Source organism: Gymnoscopelus microlampas (assembly GCF_963454915.1).
Source record: "Gymnoscopelus microlampas genome assembly, chromosome: 12".
Classification (NCBI taxonomy): Eukaryota; Metazoa; Chordata; class Actinopteri; order Myctophiformes; family Myctophidae; genus Gymnoscopelus; species Gymnoscopelus microlampas.
Genome location: NC_139949.1, coordinates 9,640,377 through 9,660,899, shown reverse-complemented (window position 1 = coordinate 9,660,899; position 20,523 = coordinate 9,640,377). Strand labels below are relative to the sequence as shown.

The 20,523-nt window shown below is 43.2% G+C and overlaps 2 protein-coding genes across 2 annotated transcripts; both read right to left on the bottom strand.

Annotated features, from left to right (window-relative positions):
- Positions 1-15,875: 15,875 nt before the first annotated feature.
- LOC311057183 (proteasome inhibitor PI31 subunit-like) lies at positions 15,876-16,763 on the bottom strand (the record flags this gene model as incomplete). Its single annotated transcript, XM_084074134.1, has 1 exon — positions 15,876-16,763. One exon carries the CDS (start codon positions 16,761-16,763, stop codon positions 15,876-15,878), a length of 888 nt encoding a protein of 295 aa, XP_083930260.1.
- Positions 16,764-19,653: 2,890 nt separating this feature from the next.
- LOC311057182 (proteasome inhibitor PI31 subunit-like) lies at positions 19,654-20,523 on the bottom strand (the record flags this gene model as incomplete). The annotated part of the gene is made up of 1 exon (XM_084074133.1): positions 19,654-20,523. One exon carries the CDS (start codon positions 20,521-20,523, stop codon positions 19,654-19,656), a length of 870 nt encoding a protein of 289 aa, XP_083930259.1.

The window sequence follows — 20,523 nt, the reverse complement described above, 5'->3', positions numbered from 1 at the left end:
CTTTGCATAAATAGACAGGTGTGGAATAAATTGAGGCTTTCAGGGCGAGAAAGGATTGTTTTTTGTCGAGGGAGCTGACTGCTTTTAGACGCTCCTGTACTGTAATGCGCGTTCAAAAGGTTGCCTGTTGTTTTGTTTTTTCTCCTCGGGCCATGGATTTGATACTTTGTTGGTGTTGTTTGTTATACGGTATAATCGTGTCGTGACGTGCGTGCTTGCGGATGAAGAATGTATGTGTACACACATACGCCGCCGCACACACACACTCAGACACATACACACATGCACACTCGGCCACATGCACATTATACACTTGTTTGCATTAGTATAGTTGTCATATTTGCCATTCTTTTGCCATCTCTTTTAACCCTAACCCTAAATAGGACATTGTCTGTGTTTGAAAATAACAGGTTGTCTTGCAACAGACAACCTGTTGTCTATAAACAGATTAGAAACTGTATACAGTAGAAACTATTGTTTGTCTTTCCAGTGCAACAGGTGTGTAGACATATATAAATGATAGATTATATAGATGATCATAATGAATGAAAGGGATGGGAGAATATGTCATGTCACAATTATTGTGGCCACAATTATGCGATTAACAATATTATCGCGGTAATCAAAATACAGTCCAGAGTCTTAAAATTACGCATCACGTTGCGACACGTTGTGAGCTTGTAGATCTGCTATTCTTGGCGAAGAGATTTGGTGTACACGGAAAGAAAAGCGGTTCAAGTACAAAGCCTACTCAGTTCCAGTGTATAAGTACTATGGACAATTTCCCGAAAATGTGTAATATCCGTGATATTGATTATCGTGAGCCTTTGTAGGCCGTTGTAGGCATTGGATGAGATCATTTAATGTTCTTAAAGGTTATGATGAACATGTGAGCGTGTGTGCGTGTGTCTGCATAAGGCACTGATGAGTGTGTGTGTGTGTGTGTGTGTGTGTGTGTGTGTGTGTGTGTGTGTGTGTGTGTGTGTGTGTGTGTGTGTGTGTGTGTGTGTGTGTGTGTGTGTGTGTGTGTGTGTGTGTGTGTGTTCTTCCTTTTTCTTCACTGAAATTCAATGAGAACAAAGACAATGTTCTGGCCTTGGTCACACTATAACAATTGTATTGTATTTTATTCCATGGTTATGCAATGATAACTGCTCCCGATGAGCAGGTTGGTGCCTTGCATGGTTGCCTCCGCCCTTCGGTGTGTGGTTGAATGTACATTCTAAAGCACTTTGGATAAAGGTGCTATATAAATGCACCATTTACGTTTAACTCCCTCCAGGTCCATGGTACAGTATATTGTCACTGTCGGGCACAAACCTCGGTGCTGCGCTATGAGCTTGTATATCTGCTATTTTTGAATAGCCAAAGTGTAAAATAATGCTTTTTAGCTCAAATCAAAAATTGACACAGATGCGTTCCAGGTCGAGTCACATAATACAGCTTAACAATACAAAATAAATACATGTATAGACATACTCTAAAATAAAAGTTAAAACTCCTGCATTCAAAATGTCACTCCACCAAATGTATAAACGTACCGGCATAAAACTATACTTACATAACCAGCAGAATGGTCCATTTCACAATCATAGTATTATCTTATAATTGGTGATGTATTATTAATGCGCTCATTACTTTAATGGTGCAGCTGGTCAAGGTGGGGCTGATTTTAATCACTATATGTGCTGCTGGCTCGATTAACACATTATACATAATCATTTAATAGTTAATGTATGTTTTGTATTAAGTAACTAGTAACTAAATTGTACTGGAGTAAAAACAATAAATGTAAAAACGAGTGAAAGCAGTTAGTTATTTTACACCGCTGACAATATTAATTATTGTGTTGGGTTTCCTACTTGCATGCAGACCATACTATACAAAAGAGTGTCACTCTCTCCTAACTCTGAATCTGCCATTGAACCCAGCTCCATCATTTCAAGTCCATTTATAAATTAGGCATTTATCAGACGCTGTTATCCGGAGAGACGCACAAAGTGTGAGGCTTAATTTATACTCACCGGCAGAAGGGTGTGGGGTGCTTGCCAATAGCAGCAGATCCACAAGCTAACAACGTGTCACATCAGGTCTTTCTGGCAAGTGACGCCGTTGTACAAAGGGAATATGAATGAGGCTTAATGTTGGAGTGATACACATGGACCTTTTGTCAAACAACAAATGTAATTGGTCGAGGAATTAGAGGATTGATTGATTGATTGAACACTTTATTAACAGTTTGCAAATAATACAGTGGTACGATTTATACAATGGTGCTTAAAGTATAACACAACAAGCCCTAATATAAGGGTTTGTTTCCATTGTGGTCCTGCATATTTGATTCATCAAGACATTTAAAGACATACAATAATATACAAGACATTGTCAACTCTAGTAGCAATAACAATGTATATGTACAGTTGGGGGGGGTGTATATTCTGGTGTTTAGCTTAGACTTTAAGGGGACCAGTTTCAAATTACAGACAGGCACTCTTTTATGGCACTTCTGGCACTATACTGAGAAACAAGTATCTCGGATGACAAGTATTTACATCAAACCGATCGTCTAAAAGTATGCTTGCATCGATGTCTACCAGGAAAATAATATGCAGTATACAGTTCCTAACATCTCCTGTACTGTGACATAACCTAGCATCTATCTTCAAGACCAACGCATTCTCAGCCCAAGAAGTTCTTGGGACGGACATCCCAAGAAGTCAAACGTTGACTGGAAGGGAGGGGGGGCAAATACGGCACATATTGACTAGGGGGACGATGATTTACGCCGCTGTGTCGGCTCAATCGCACAATGCTCGGCACGGCGACTCGCTTGGCAGTGCCTCACGTGGCTCAAGTCTACTTGAGACGGCGTGCCTCTGTCGTTTTAACCGTGTTTTGGCGTTTGTTTGCACTTCCGCATTCCTGGAGTGCGGAATTGGCCGGGAATGGGACTTCTTGGGATGTACGTCCCAAGAAGTGACGATATGCATTATTGGGGAGTGAGACATTGTTGTCTAGACCTGTGGTTCTCATACTTTTTCATGTCAAGGACCCACAAATTGACACTTATTAGCCCGTGGACCCCCATTTGAAAAGATATGCCAGGGACCCCCAAGGAGACAATTTTAGTACAGCAGTGATTTTCAAACATTTGAATTTCAAGGACCCCCTTACTTTACTTACTTACGCCTATTACTCCTTCTGGGGCTTAGGCCGTCTACCAGAGTTCTCCAAGCATCTCGGTCCTGAGCCAACATCTCCAGCTGTCCCCAAGTGTGGCCCATTTTCTTGGCATCTGCCTCCAAGTCTCTGCGCCAGGTGTTTCGTGGCCGACCTCTCTTTCTTTTCCCTTGGGGGTTCCACTTGAGGGACTGTCCTGTGGTGTTTGAGGCTGGTTTACGGAGAGTATGGCCTATGTATCTCCAACGCCGCTTGAGGATCTTTTCCTCCAAGGACCCCCAGTTGAAACCATTTCATCAGTGTTAATGCAACTCTGATTGTGTACAAATACGAGTGTACAAATCCATGTGTACACTCTCAGAGTTGCAGACACATAAGGGTCCATTTAGTTCCTATATTCCTAACTATCAGTCATTTGGCTGGGGACTCCCTGGAACCACCTCAAGGACCCCTGGGCCCCTGGACCCCACTTTGAGAAGCACTGGTCCAGTTGACCAGTGCTACTCCTTTTGCTGAATTTTTCTACTCGTTCAAAAGTTTGAACTTTTGAACGAGTGACGGACTAAACATTTTGTAAACATTTTAAAATGTTTTTTCCATGGATTTCCTGGTTGAGAAACATTTGGGCCACGGCTAGAGCCTTTTCTGGTGTTTCTGCACAACCGCCTATCCGACCAACTCGATGCCTGGCACTGCACTCCTTCGGATCGTCTGTGGTTGTCAAATTTGAAGTCGGTCGGTCGAACGGTTCTCGAGATACGTGGATTAGCGACGTACATACGTACGTGGTGCATTTATTGTAACAGGATTTTCGCAACTACAGTAACTTGAAAGAGCGTGAAAAGAAAGGAGGCTAAATAGAGAAAGAGAGCTATTTAGTGTTATACATGTTAAAGAGAGAGAGGAGAGACAGGTAGAAAGAGATGATTAGAGAGAGATGGGGAAGGAAATACGAACGGAGGAGAGGTAGACGAAGGGAGAGAGGAGAGACAAAGCATCGTTCTAGGGGACACAGAAATCTTTCTGAAGGACAGAGACGAGATGACAGAAAATAAACAGGCTTAGGACAGATGCCAAGAGTGAGAGAGAGAGAGCGAGAGAGAGAGAGAGAGAGAGAGAGAGAGGGAGAGGGAGAGAGGAGAGAAGTACATTCTCCCAGTTGCAACAACATAATTGAGAAGGGGAAAACTATGACGCCTCCAGAGACCAAAACACACACGTGCGCGCGCGCGAGCGAGCGCATGCACGCGACACACACACACACACACACACACACACACACACACACAAACTACAGATGTGTGAGCAGAGTAGCCTCGATATACACTTGCACAATGCAATGCGCAATACAATGCACGCAAGCGTGTGGCCCGCGACACACACACACACACACACACGCACGCACGCGCACACGCGCACACGCTAAACAACCCACTTTACGATTCAGGCAGCAGGCACTCTTATCTAGAACAGTTGCAAGATCAGAGTTAAATGGTTTGAACCCTATTCAACAGACGACAGGGTGAATGGCCACGTACATACTGTAAGAGTGCAAAACAACCATTTAAAAGCGGCAATCAGGGACTTGTTTTAATGAATACAAGGTTGTTTTATCCCGTCTGTATGGTAGAGCATGGGTTCCCAACTTTTTCTGGATCAGACTGGATCAGGGCCCTCTTGAAAAGCTCGAAAGGGTTTGCGACCCACGCATCGGACCACTTAACCATTTGGCTGCCGTGTTAAAGGGATATTTCACTTTCAAAGATGTACGGGGTCGTTTTAACGTCTACTAAGGCTTTTGTGAGCCCCCCCAGACAGTTTTTAAAGGAGTAGTTCACCCACAAAATAACTTATTTTCTGTCAATTTCACACCCCATGAAGCCTTGAATTCATGGATTTGTTTTGTTTTTTGCCGCATTCCTATGCCTATAATTTGATGACCGGGTGTATTTTATTTGTTTCTCCTACCTATACATTAGCATTTTTCCGCCGGTAATCAAATTATTGGCTTAGGAATGCAAAAAAAATAAAAAAAAATATTTCAAGGCTTCATGGGGTGTGCAATTGATAGAAAATAAGTCATGTTTTGGTTGAACTACTCCTTTAAGTTGCTTGATTCAGTATTTAGATATGTTATATAAATGCTATTTGACACCTTCCTATACAAACCTATTTGTATTTCTATTGTAACTTCAAACCCAATTTCAACCATGATAGATTCATCGACAAGCTCACAACGCCCTGGCCCAACAGGCTGTGAGCTTGTCAATCTGCTATTTTCCTGCGAAAGCTTTCCCCACAATACCGGATGCTGGGGTTTCAGTGGTTACGCTCCCATTCTCTGTTGTTCGGGGGGGGGGGGGGGGGGGGGGTTCTGAACTAACGGAAACGTGGCGGTATGAAGGGGGGGGACGTCGGAGGTCCTTTTCATTACGATAGGATTCACTCTGTCTCACGGGGCAGGGTCTTTGTTTGGTGAGCTCCTCTGATGCTGTTATCTCTAATAGAAGTGAAGTCGGCGCACCTCACCTAGCCTTTCATAGGATTACACGCACTGCGCTGGGCTTAAAGGGATAGTTCACCCAAAAAGTACTTATTTTCTATCATAAAGCCTTTGAATTCATGGACATTTTGTTTTTGTTTTTGTGGTGGTTAACTTTTTTGTGTGTGTGCGTGTGCGTGTGCGTGTGCGTGTGCGTGTGCGTGTGCGTGAGCGTGTGCGTGTGCGTGTGCGTGTGCGTGCGCGCGTGTGTGTGCATTTGTGAGAGAGAGGGATACACACACACAGAGACAGGTGTGTGTGAGTGAGAGAGACAAACAGACAGACAGACAGACAGACAGAAAGGTAAAACACAGAGAGAGAGAGAGAGAGAGAGAGAGAGAAGGGATCCATTATCTGTCTTCATCCTCTACAGTGCTATCAGTGACATCACACACACAGCTCATTCCCCATCAAACGACTCAGTTGGCACCAAAATTAGCATATTTCATATAAAACATAAAAAAAAGACAGAACTCTCCGGCTATTATCCCGGCTCCATTATAAGCCTTTATTGGCTGTCCTCTGCTGGCCCTGATATTTCTGGCTCACCGGTTCGGCCCCTGCCACTCGGCCCCTGTTTCCTGCCAACCCTATCAATCTGCCAAACCTCAACCCCTCCCGGCCGCGGGGTCCCTCCACTTTACAGCCCCCGGACCGTCCGGCCGTATGCCGCGGCCCGTAAAAAACACTCTCATTCTACCGTAATCGTCCCCCCTCGTTCCGGGGACGAGCCAAGCGCCGCTTAAGCCATCAAGACCTGGAATGCATCGGTGTCACTTTTTGATTTGAGCAAAAAAGCATTATTTTACACGTTGGGCTATTCAAAAATAGCAGATCTACAAGCTCATAGCCTTTTTGATTTGAGCAAAAAAGCATTATTTTACACGTTGGGCTATTCAAACATAGCAAATCTACAAGCTCATAGCGCGGCACCGAGTGCAAATCTTTTAATATATATTGTCTTTTAATATATATTGTTTAAAGCGAACATTTTTAACTCTGGCAAAAGTAGCATATCCACAAGTTCGAAACGCGTCGCTTCGCGTCGCGTTTCGTGCGCGCGGATATGCTACTTTTGTGTGACACTGCGGTATGATTAAGTAAAGCGTTAATTTAAGAAGAAAACACCAAAAGTCAAAAAGTAAACATATGGAGATAAGAGGTTTCTGCCCGACAGCGATGATACATATCAACATAAAGGCTAGGTTTTTCAGAAAACTGGATTTTGACGTTATTTGTAGAATCGGCCTGAGGTCTTAATGTGTTAATTGGACAGCCAGCCCCAACCCCAACCCCCAAAACCAATCCCTCCGCCCCCCTCCAAACCCCCCCACCCCCACCTGAGCCTTTTATATAAAATCCCAAATCGTAAATTCAAAAAGCGAGTGCCTCCGGGCCCCCGGCAGTTATCTTTTTTTGTGTGGACACGCAGCACCTGGTGCGGGTCAAGACGAGGCAATTTGCAGGTCGCTAGCTTGCGCGCTATACGTCCGCGGGGCGAGCGGCCGTGAGAGATAGGGAGAGGAAATGAGGGGACTGGAGATTGTTTTAAATGGTTGCCTCTTTGTGTGTGTGTGTGTGTGTGTGTGTGTGTGTGTGTGTGTGTGTGTGTGTGTGTGTGTGTGTGTGTGTGTGTGTGTGTGTGTGTGTGTGTGTGTGTGTGTTGGGGAGAGACGGTTTGGCCCGGAGGAGTGGGGGGGAGTTGGGGTTATGGGTGTCGCTGATACACCGAAATAAGCAACCATTTAACCTTCTAATAATCAGAAGGTCGTCGGTTGGCTCTGCCCGGATGGCGCGCTCGTGCCAGCAGGCATGGCCAGCGATAGATAGATCCAGCATTGAGGTGTCATTTCACATAAAACTGGAGGCTAATAAAAAAAAAGTCTCTCTCTTTCAACAAGTGTTTATAGAAGCATAATATTTTCAAACGGCATTTCGTACAACCAGTATTCTTTAAACCTGGTAGGAGACAATACCACTGAGATTACACACTTGCACGACGCGACGCGACGCGACACGACACGACACGACACGACACGACACGACACGACACGACACGACACGACACGACACGACACGACACGTGGAACACACGTACAGCACTGAACAACATAAGTCAAACCTGAAAAAATGTTGGTGGAGCAAATACGCTTAATATGCATTAAAATCACTGAATGTTGGTTTAAATACGAATGCCAGAGGGTGGCTAGAGGGCAATGCCAAGTGTCAACTCAGTGTATGAGTATAGCGCTGCTTGGGTGACCAAGTCGTGTGGTAAGTACTCCACCTCATCGATCCATCTCCCAGGGGTCTAGCACATTGCAAAGGGAACAGACACCCTCATTCTTGGCCGATACCGACAACAAGCCAATCCAACCAACTCACTTAGAAGGTGGACATTGCCGTCCCCTTGGACTCCAAATGATACCAGTCTAACCTTTTGTCCTGCACACAGCTTCTGAGTAAAGGGTGATTCACACTTAATCGTACAACAGTGTTCGTTCCTTGCCTTACAGCTGCTGTACAACGGAGTATATAACTTAAGCGTAAGGGCCCGATCAGACCGGGTGCGCTTTTGGTAGCTGTGGGGCGTCTTTTTGTTTTGCGATTGTTATTTAATGTGTGTGAAGCTCTTTGCTCGCTGCTTTTGCATAAGGGGCACCCTAGACGCCTCAACTTGAAAAACTAAATGCAAATTTCAACTCAAGGCATTAAAAAATAAACCGGTGCTACACGCTGCTCGTGCTTTGTAGACTATACAAGAAAGGCAGCGCGGTTCACCTCGCTTCGAACGACTTGGAAAGCGTTTACCGTCTCATGGGGCCCTAAGGCATTGCTTTGCTCTATACAGCATATTCCATTAAGTGGCTCCTTACTGTAAGCCAAGCTTTTGGTTTATTGGTTTATTGGAATCCTCATTAGCAGTGCATTCATGCAGCGGCTGATACTGTATGCTTCCTGACTGTGGTCCACACATTAGACTTTACATGAAGTTGTTGCAAAAAGTGCACAACGACACGGGGTCCGGGGGGAAGACCAGGGGTCCCAAATGGGTGTGTGTGCGCATGTGAGCGTACAAATGGAACCAAATGGACCATTTAAATCGTTAAATAAACCGTGAGGATTTGACAGTATAGATAGGGAGTCCCAGAGATAAGATATTGTATGAAAGTGGGGTCTGTGGCCTAATGCATATAAAACTGAGGGTCCTTAACCCTTTCAGACCGAGAGCACATCTGTGTCATTTTATGATTTCTTTGGGCTATTCAAAAATAGCAGATCTACAAGCTCGTAGCGCGGCACCGAGTGCCGCGCTACGAGCTTGTAGATCTGCTATTTTTTGAAAAATCGTGAAAATGTGTGCAAATCTTTGAATATCTTTTTAACTCTGTTACAACTTCTGGGGGGGTCCCTGGAACAAAATATTTTGAGATTGGGGTCCACGGCCAAAATTCATATCATTTTGGGTGGTCCTTGACATAAAAAAGTTTGAGAACCACTGATTATATATATAAAAATCACACCCTGTGTGAAGGAAGCGGTGCCTTTGGGGCGGGGCGTAACTCATTTCAGTTCGTCCCTATTGGTGGTCTGAGTCCACTTACCAAATTTGTACTTGGTAGCATGCTGCAAACTGGAATAATGGCTGTTTAAAGCCCAGCCAATGGGCAGACAGAGGGGGCGGGGCTTAAGTCATTACAGTTTGTCCCTATTGGTGGTTTTAGTCCATGTACAAAATTTGTACTCCGTAGCATGCTGCGAACTTGAGTTATGGCTGTTTAAAGGCCAGCCAATGGGAAGACAGAGGGGGCGGGGCTTCAGCAATTCATGCTGGTCCCTATTGGTGGTCTAAGTCCACATACCAAATTTGGACTTGGTGGCATGCTGCAAACTGGAGTTATAGCTGTTTTAAATCCCGTGCCCTAAACGGGCGGACGGACATAACATACGCGGGGGGTCCCTGGACCCCGCTTTGATAACTTCAGCAATTCATGCTCGTCCCTATTTGTGGTGTAAGTCCACATACCAAATGTGGACTTGGTGGCATGCTGCAAACTGGAGTTATAGCTGTTTTAAATCCTGTGCCCTAAACGGGCGGACGGACAGAACATACGCGGGGGGTCCCTGGAGCCCGCTGTGATAACTTCAGAAATTCATGCTCGTCCCTATTGGTGGTGTAAGTCCATATGCCAAATTAGGACTTGGTGGCAGGCTTCAACCTGGAGTTATAGCTGTTTTAAATCCCGTGCCCTAAACGGGCGGACGGACATAACATACGCTGGGGGTCCCTGGACCCCTCTTTGCTAACTTCAGCAATTCATGCTCGTCCCTATTGGTGGTCTAAGTCCACATACCATATTTGGACTTGGTGGCATGCTGCAAACTGGAGTTATAGCTGTGTAAAATCCCGTGCTCATCATCCCGTGCTGATACGGACGGACGGACATACGGACAAAGTCAAGCTTAGAGCGGTTGGCACCGCTAAAAAAAAAAAAAATGATTTAGAAGACATTTGTAGAGTCCCCCCAGAAGCAAAGATTTGAGTTAAAAATGTTTGCTTAAAAAAAAAAAAAAAAAAAAATATATATATATATATATATATATATATATATATATATATATATATATATATATATATATATATATATATATATATATATATATATATATATATATATATATATATATATATATTTGCTCAAATTTTCAGGATTTTTCAAAAATAGCAGATCTACAAGCACTATGAGCTGGTAGATTTGCTATTTTTGAATAGCCCAAAGAAATCTAAAAATGACACAGATTCTTTCCCGGTCTTAACGGGTTAAAACAAAAAAGAAGAAAACAAAAGTTGAGAATCACTGCTTTACAAGCTTTGGTTTACACGATGACTGTAAGCAGAGAAGAGAACACTTAACAAACAATAACACTTAACAAACAATAAATTAAAATAGTTATTTTCATTTCTAATCTCAAATGCCAGTCAGCAGCTGGGGAGGCGTATTTGCTTAGCTCTTTTTTTCAAAGATGAATTTGCTCGTTAATTACACGGAGGAAGATGATCACAGACTTTTAATTACTTCTACGTTTGATTATTAAAAACAGGCTTCAGCTGCCGCACGTCTAGGTGGATATTTGTCACACTGAAACAAAGAATTGTGCTAAACGGCACTAAACGTGGCTTGTTGAATAACATGGGAACTTTTATGGTGCTATATGCCACCTTTTGTCATTTATGGAAAGATGTTTTGATTGATTGATCGAATACTTAATTAGCAGTTTGCAATAAAAGAAAATCACAGGAAAGTACAGCTCAATATAAGGTCAGCTAAGAGGATTTAGAACGCCTATGGCTTGTTTCCATTGGGGTCCATTGGGGTCCTTTGTACTCAATTCAACAGGTAATATTGATATTCCCTGTTGTGGGAACATAACTGATTTTAAAATACCTCTATTTGTTTTTAAAGCACTAAATGGACTAGCAGCACCCTATCGCTGAACTACTACACAGACAGATTGGCATTCTATAAATTCCATAACGGGAGGTATAGAGGAAGAATAGGTGTTTAGTTTATTTAAGACTAAAGGACACAAGGGACAATGGAAAACAACAAAAGGAAAACATTAGGAGCACTATAGGGAAAAGAACAATAAGGAATGGCACTAGTAGCACTACAGATATTAACCATAAGGAATTACGATACGATATTTTCACAGTAGCAATACAGAACACAATAGACTACATCTACGAACAGGCTGAGACTGAGGCTTGTCCGGTTTTGAGGCAACTACCTGATTAGGGGAAGTGGCACATAGATTATTTATTTGTCCAAAGACGGGAGGTCTTTGAAATGAAAAGGTTTGAGAAAAAGTTGACAACTGCACTAGAGAGTATAGGGCAAAATACACAGAGAAAGAGAGGAGGGGAATACTTGTCCATGGACTGGAAAACATGGCCATAAGAGACACCTTAACATTTTACAGAAACATAAGAGATGCTTCAACTAAGCTTAAGTACCAGTAGAGAACCTCTAAAGAACTGCAAAGGGGATGAACAGGTCATTTGCATGACATTGGTGTTATATACAGTAGCACCTCATCCACCCAAAACAACCACTGAAGAACCACCGAAGAACCATCATTGTTTTGTGTACAGCTGAGATGTGAAATGCTTTAGTTGTGGGATCGCTAAAGCGATCACACTAATGTTATTGTCAACGGTGTTTTTTTGGCACCTAACTAGTCCTTCATACTTTTAGCTACAAACTCCGTTCCAACTCTTCAACGTTCGGCCTACTCAGGACATGTCGGCTATTATTCAAATTTTTTGAAATAATTTGTACTTTTAGATATATTGCACTTTTTACTTCTAAAAAATCCCCATTCATTTCAATGGGGAAATTCATCATCATCCTCAGTCCCCCTTTCACACCCATGTTAACTCTCATCTCTTCTCCTCTCATCGGCCACACGGCCGCTGTTGTTTTTTTTTCCAAAACCTTTTTTTTTCATAATTTTTTTTTTTTTTTTCAAAAAAAAAAATTTTCAGATTATTTTTTTCCGAACTTTTTTTTTTCAGAATCTTTTTTTTTTCCCAAAAAAAATGTTTTCCCCCCAAAAAAAAAATTCAAAAATATTTTTTTTTCCAATTTTTTTTTTTTTTCCAAACATTTTTTTTCCAAAACTTTTTTTTTTTCCAATTTTTTTTTTTTTTTTTTTTTCTTTCCGAACTTTTTTCTTTCAGATTTTTTTTTGTCTTTCCAAATTCTTTTTTATTATTTTTTTATTTTTTCCTATTCTTTTTTTTTACACTATTCAACACTGCCAACACTATACAAACTTTTAACACTAATACTTTAACACCTTGTCAAACCTTTCACACCTTTCAAACTTTTCAAACCTTTAGAACCTTTCAAACCATTACAACTTTTAGAACTTTTAGAACATTTAGAACCTTTAGAACCTTTAGAACCTTTAGAACCTTTCAAACCTTTCAAACCTTTCAAACCTTTAGAACCTTTAGAACCTTTCAAACCATTCAAACCTTTAGAACCTTTAGAACCTTTCAAACCTTTAGAACCTTTCAAACCTTTCAAACCTTTCAAACCTTTCACACCCTTCAAACCTTTCACACCTTTCAAACCTTTCACACCTTTCAAACCTATAACACTACTAACACTATCAATACTCAATACCAGCAATATTCTTAGCGATCCCACACTGTTTCTTCAGGAACAGTACTTTCTAGTTACAGTTACAATTCTCATCGAATTGAGCAGTCTGTCTTCTGCCTTAAAGCCAGTGTAGTTTTGTTTATACGGCGGTCCTTGTGTGGGCAAAATGGAGGGAGCAAGGCAAGACGCTATATTCTGAGTTAATTCAGGTTTACAAGATGAGATCAGATAAACATTTATTGATCCCCGTGGGGAGATTCAGATGCTGTAGCAGCAACAGCAGTAAGAGTGAACGAAGCACAGGATGGGTACAGGTAAGAGGAGAGAGATAAGAATCACCAACTTATTGCCCAAAGATTGTTTTATTCTGGCAAAACATGCTTTGCTTGGTACAGCAGAGGTTTTCATATCGAACCTGATGCACTAACTGCCTTGTTTGGTTGCTCCGAAGCTTCTCTTGCTCTGCCGTACTCTGTCCAGCAGACTCTTATGCTTGGCACACTGGTAGCAAAGAGAATTATTTGAACAGTGTGGAAGACCGCCACCGCTCCTTGCTTTACCAGATGGCTTAATGAGTCTGTATCACTGATACACCTGGAGAGGCTGCGTTTGCAACAAACAGGACAGTCTGGCAACATTTGAACATATATGGGGTCCTATCACGACTCATCTCGACTCTGTGTGACTGCTCTGTTTTTTTTACAAGTTCAATTATTAATGCGTCCCAACTGTATATTGTGGTCTGTTGTACTCTGTCTGCCTATACATTACCTCATTAGGATAGGTTAATTACTCATGCTTATACATTATAGTCTGGTGTTTGTTTGTCTTGTTGTGTCTTGTTGCTGTCTTGTCTTATAAAAAATCAATAAAAATTGATATACAAAAAAAAAAAATCACCAACTTCTAAATAGTCGTGTGTATCGCAGAGGACCTAAGGGAGTGCAGTACCCGGTGGGGAGTCGGTCAGATCAATAATGGTTCTGTCTGTCTGTCTCCCCTTTATGCCCATATATGGGATCCCTGTTGTCATCAATACAACATCATAGTACTAAAGTACTCTCACAAAGGCTACAACAATGTATTGCACAACCAAAGGGGGGTATGCGTTCCGAACAGACATCGCAGTCACAACAACCCAGTCACAGATATTGAGTGTAGGTAGACATTACATTATTTTTAAACCATGGTGTCTATAGTAAGCCATTTTAGTCAATCTTCTAGAGAAGGGGTATTCAACAGTGGGTCCGGGACCCCTGGGGGTCCTCAGAGTTACTTAGGGGGACGCCAAATCTCTGTGTGATAGGAACTTCTTTTTTACATTAACCACTCGAACAATCCCTAATCTTGTGGGAACACAGAAAATTGCAGATCTATAGGCTCACAACGCGTTGAGAGATTTGATGTCGAGGGGAAAATGAGCAGACCAAGTACGGAGCCAAAGGTCAAAGGTGTTCATGTTTTAGGCGATATTTTTATATAAAAATAATGAATGTCTCCGGTCTTTTCGGCACTTGAAGACTCCCAGACTCATGGTTTTCTATCTCAAGCTTTGCACTGCTCTCAAAATTTATGGTGTACCCTGGGATTACCCCAACACCCTTTGGTACCAATAGTTATAACCAAGATCGAACTAGCAGCTTCAATATAATAGACTTATCTCTGTTAAAACTAAACCACTCTTATTTTACTAATAGTTGGAAAAAAGAAAAGATCAGTCTTTTCATTGGAATTGGCCTTCTGTTTGGAATATGATCTTCTCTTCATCTAAAAATACAGCTCACCAGATTATTTATTATAGGTTTATACATACATTCACGCCTGAGCGTAGATTTAAATGTAAATTAGTGGATTGGGATTTATGTATCATTGTTCTTATGTTTTGGTATTTCCCCTCTGTTAAATGTCTTTGGATTTGGACTAAGGAGATTGCCTTAACTATCATTGGTAAATCTCCTCCCAGCTGCCCTGCTCTTTTCCTTATTGGTTATAACCCAAATATTTAGTTAACTTGTAGTTCAGTTACTATTTAATTTTTTTACTGGGCCTATCATCCTTTTTGGGCGGTGTAGCCGCCCCTATATGTGAGGTTGGGTCATTGACAAATGCTGCACTGTGGTTGGCCACCCATTGTACCCCCCTCACCCATTGTACCCCCCCAACCCTGCACTGTGATTGACCACCCATTGTACGCCCCAACCCTGCACTGTGATTGGCCACCCATTATACCCCCCCAACCCTGCACTGTGATTGGCCACCCATTGTACCCCCTTCCACCCACAATGGGTGGAACAATGCATTGTTTTTATACCCCCCCACCCATTGTACCCCCCCAACCCTGCACTGATTGGCACCCCCCCAACCCTGCACTGATTGGCCACCCATTGCCAGGGGCCACCCATTGTGGGTGGAAGGGGGGTAAATAGGACTATGCACTTAAAAAAAAAAACATTTTTTTAAGTGAGCTTCCATCACTGTGATGACCACTGTGACGACCACACCGCCCACTTCACACTGGGTGTGATTTTTTTCTCTTTGCCCATACCTATAGCCCTTGTACTTATACGTGTCTGGACTGTGTGTGTGTGTGTGTGTGTGTGTGTGTGTGTGTGTGTGAGTGTGTGTGTATATTATTTATTTATTTATTTTTCTGTCTTAGTTTTCCTAATCTGACTTGTTTCTGTTTTCCTTAAAAAATAAATTAAAACATGATTTAAAAGTTCTAAATACCTGCGGGTGGTCTAAAAAAAAACAACCTGCGGGACCCAAAATAAACTGGGAGCATGTGTGGTCTCTCCCTCTCTCTCTCTCCCTCTCTCTCTCTCTCTCTCTGTTGTGTTTTTTCTCTGGACTTCAATGAAACTATATTACTGCATTACGCAGGACTAGTAATGCCGGCACTTAATGCGGACGGGAGTGGTGGTCAGAAATGAACTGCGGGCGGTCAATAAAGAATAGTTAGAAATCCAGCGTAGCGGGGACTAAGAAAATCCCGATCCCGGTGGTCCTGGCCTGGGTCTGTGTCGTCCAGACGGGTCAAAGCGGGGCCTGGTGTACTGGTCATGCCCTGGAGGGGGCAGGTGGTCCGGCTCCGGCTCTGGTGCAAACGGATCATAGCGAGCCCCTGGGGGCACGGCCCCTGGAGGCAGGATGCCGCTGGACGGGTTAAACCGTGGAGGCATGAGGTTTCGTGGGTCCATTATCATCCCTCCGCCCAATGGATTCAACGGATTCAGATCTCCACTCCCTAGACCACCCGGCCACTGTGGCTGTACAGGACGGGGGTTTCGATTCCCAAACGGTATCCAAGGCTGTGGCTCCGGTATTCCAGTGTAAGGGTAATTGTATTCGTCTCTGCCGCGGCCCTCTTCCTCGTATCGTTGTCCCTCCGTCATCGTGCTCTTCTCTGTCGTCGCCGTGGCCGGTTCCTCCTGAGGTGACAGGAGCTGCGTTCTCACCTTCTCTGCCAGACTGTCGACGTCCTTGTACACGCGGTCAAACGACTGCAGCTGCCCGGCGTCCGTGTGATCACCGATGTTCACCGTCAGGACTGAATCCCGCAGTGTGTTGGAGTTGATCAAATTGACGATCACGATGGCGGAGTCAACGGTCTGAGCTTTGAGCAGGTAGTGGCTAGTAGTGCCATCTTTGTCTTGCTTTGTGTAGCGCAGAGTGTACACCTCCTTGTTGCTGTTCCAGTCCGCGGGGAGCAACTCTGACCTCCTATCAGCGCTACCAGGCTCGTCTCCAGAGCCCACACACTTGTATCCGTTCTTGATAATAGCCCAGTGAACAAAACACACAACTGCATCTTGAGGGCAACTAATGCTGCCTGTAACAGTAGTATAAAATGCCTCTAGTCCTTCCATCTTTTGGGTTTAGTACTTCTGCTCTGCTGCTTGCTTCTAAGTAAAGTGTTTATGACCAATGATGTCTGTCCGTCCGATCCAGGAATGGGTATGGAGTGACGTCTAGCTGAGTAGTGCTTAAGTGTGCAACTTCTTGAAAGTGTGATCACAGCTGGGACTGCGTTCGGGTTTTAAGCAGTCTTGCCCGTACGTCTCAGACCATCCCATACGTATTGGGTAACCGTAATGTATACACTCAGCTCCCTATATGGGTATAAAAGGGGGTATGCCCATATTAGGGCGTATACTGATGACATCAGGGATATCCATATATGGGCATTGACAAGGACTGGCGGATAAAGAGATCTCCATATATTGGCATTAGAGATGCGCGGATGGGCTTTTTCGTCACCCGAATCCGCGTCTACATGTTCATTATCCATCCACCACCCAACTGCCATTGCTATCATTTATAGATCTGCATCGACCACATCATGTCAAACAATTATTATTTCCCTGACATTAGTTTTCTTCTTGTTCTTCTTGTTCTTGTCCAGAACAGCCGATCCAGCCGTCATGCCCATATATAGAGATCCGGTTTTCCAGAACCACCGATCTGACCGATATGCATATACAGATGTGCCATTTCAAAACTTCAAATGTCCTGCCATCGCCAAGACAGTACATTTTCAGGGGATTCCCAGGGCAATAAGAGGGACAAAGAAGGGCATTTAAAATGCTGAATTGTTTTGATGATCACTGCTTTTATGATGCTAATTAATTTGAGCAACTGGTCAAGGACCTCTTCAAATCACCTTTCGCCTCATAATGAGTCTGACACCTTCTTCAACACACATTCTTTTGTTCTCATGTATAGGGATGTCTGTTGAAGGGAAAAACGGGGGTGTGTAGTGACAACTTCTTTTCAGGGGCAAAGCAGTGCATTTTTAAGGACAGAACAGGGAGGAAAAAATGCATTTTCAGGGCACTTTCAGGGAAAGAACAGTAACGTGTGAAGTTTTGAAGTGGCACATCTGTAACATCTAACCTGACCTGCCAGATGAGGGCGGTATTGAGTTTCACTACCACCCTGCATCTGGGCTCGCTCACAGAGTAGAGCTACCCGCACCCCTGTGTGTACGAACCAATCAGCGGCTGCTAGGGGCGGGATCATCCAATCACCTGCCAAGTAGCTTGAAAAATGGAACGTCGTCTTGCATCAATTCTGCTACCGGAGTCCCAGATGTAAGTAGGCTGTGAAACAAAATGTGTATCGCAAGCTTCTTTCATCTGGCGGCGCCAGGTTATACAAGATCAGGGAACTCTGTAGTATGAGCATACAAGGGACAAAGGAACATAGACACATAGAGATCTCCTTATATGGGCATACAAGGAACACAGATAATCCCCATATAACACAGATAAATCCCCATATATGGAGTGTACCCTGTTGTCATCTATATCACATCATAGCACTGGCGTCATAGACTGGCCTCCCTGGACTCCATATTTGCCCATGCCTGATACGGAACTCCATATAAGGGCATCAGTGGTGTAAAGTACATTTACTCAAGTACTGTACTTAAGTACAATTTTGAGGTATTTTTAGCGGCGCTAAAAATACCTCAAAAGGTAGCCCTCTATAACAAAAGGTAGCCCTCTATACCTGGCTTTTGCGTCAACGTTCTGATTGGTCAGACACGTCAACAAAGTGATTGGTCAAGCTTCATGTGACATGTGGCTATAAACACATTATAAACACTTATTGATGACAAAATGTATCAAAGGCGCCGCTACCTTCACACAGGTGTGATTTTTTACTTTACTGGAGGTATAATAATTGTACTTTTACTCCATTACAATTATTTGAAAACTTTAGTTACTACAGTAGTTACTTTTATTATATTATAAAACATACATTAACCTATTTTATACCTAGGCTGTTTGAAAATAGCAGATCTACAGTACAAGCTCACAACGCGTTGCAAGCTTGTAGATCGGCTATTTTCAAACATTTTCGTACTTTTACCTTTGGTACTTTAAATACATTTTGATACCAATACTTTTGTACTTTTAGTCAAGTAAATTTTGAATTCCGGACTTTTACTTGTAATGGAGTATTTCAAAATTGCAGTATTGATACTTTTACTTAACCCTTCCATTTGTTAGGGTCTTTTTGACCCGTTTTCAAGTTTTAATAGGTAAAAAGTACCCTTTACATTTCTTTATTGGAACGAGGCTTCATGATATCCTCAGAAATAGCCATTTTAACGCAACTAAATTATTTATCATCATTTTAATTAATTCTGATGGTCTAAAAAAAAAGAAAGTGACACTTGTGGTGTTTAAGGGTCCGAAATGACCCGGCAAAGAAGTGTGGCTCAATTCCCCCCCAAATTGTCAATATTCAATGTTTACATGTTTGAGAGTGAGAGAGACTTATGAAAAATAAATGACTTTTTACCTTCTATGGTATACGGGTCATTTCGGACCCTAACACCACTGGTGTCACTATTTTTTTTATAATTTTAAATTTTTTTAAAGTTTGGAAGTGTGTTCTAATTATTATTCTTAATTATTCTATTATAGCTAGATAACATCATTATCCATTGCCTTCATTATAGGAAATTTAATGAGTGAATTTTAATTTTTTTATAGTAGAAAACGAGATATATTGAAAGATGAAACCGTAGCCCTAACCCAACATAATATTTTAAAAAGTGTTTACATGGATATGAATGCATTACAAGTCAGCTATGAGGTGATCTCTCTCTCTCTCTCTCTCTCTATGTTTTTTCTCTGGACTTCAATGAAACTATATTACTGCATTACGCAGGACTAGTAATGCCGGCACTTAATGCGGACGGGAGTGGTGGTCAGAAATTAACTGCGGGCGGTCAGTAAAGAATAGTTAGAAATCCAGCGTAGGTGGTCCTGGCCTGGGTCGTCCAGACAGGTCAAAGTGGGGCCTGGTGTACTGGTCATGCCCTGGAGGGGGCAGGTGGTCCGGCTCTGGTGCAAACGGGTCATAGCGAGCCCCTGGGGGCACGGCCCCTGGAGGCAGAATGCCGCTGGACGGGTTAAACCGTGGAGGCATGATGTTTCGTGGGTCCATTATCATCCCTCCGCCCAATGGATTCAACGGATCCAGATCTCCTCTCCCTAGACCACCCGGCCACTGTGGCTGTACAGGACGGGGTTTTCGATCCCCAAACGGTATCCAAGGCTGGGGCTCCGGTATTCCAGTGTAAGGGTAATTGTATTCGTCTCTGCCGCGGCCCTCTTCCTTGTATCGTTGTCCCTCCGTCATCGTGCTCTTCTCTGTCGTCGTCGTGGCCGGTTCCTCCTGAGGTGACAGGAGCTGCGTTCTCACCTTCTCTGCCAGACTGTCGACGTCCTTGTAAACGCGGTCAAACGACTGCAGCTGCCCGGCGTCCGCGTGATCACCGATGTTCACCGTCAGGACTGAATCCCGCAGTGTGTTGGAGTTGATCAAATTGACGATCACGATGGCGGAGTCAACGGTCTGAGCTTTGAGCAGGTAGTGGCTGGTGCCATCTTTGTCTTGCTTTGTGTAGCGCAGAGTGTACACCTCCTTGTTGCTGTTCCAGTCCGCGGGGAGCAACTCTGACCTCCTATCAGCGCTACCAGGCTCGTCTCCAGAGCCCACACACTTGTATCCGTTCTTGATAATAGCCCAGTGAACAAAACACACAACTGCATCTTGAGGGCAACTAATGCTGCCTGTAACAGTAGTATAACATGCCTCTAGTCCTTCCAT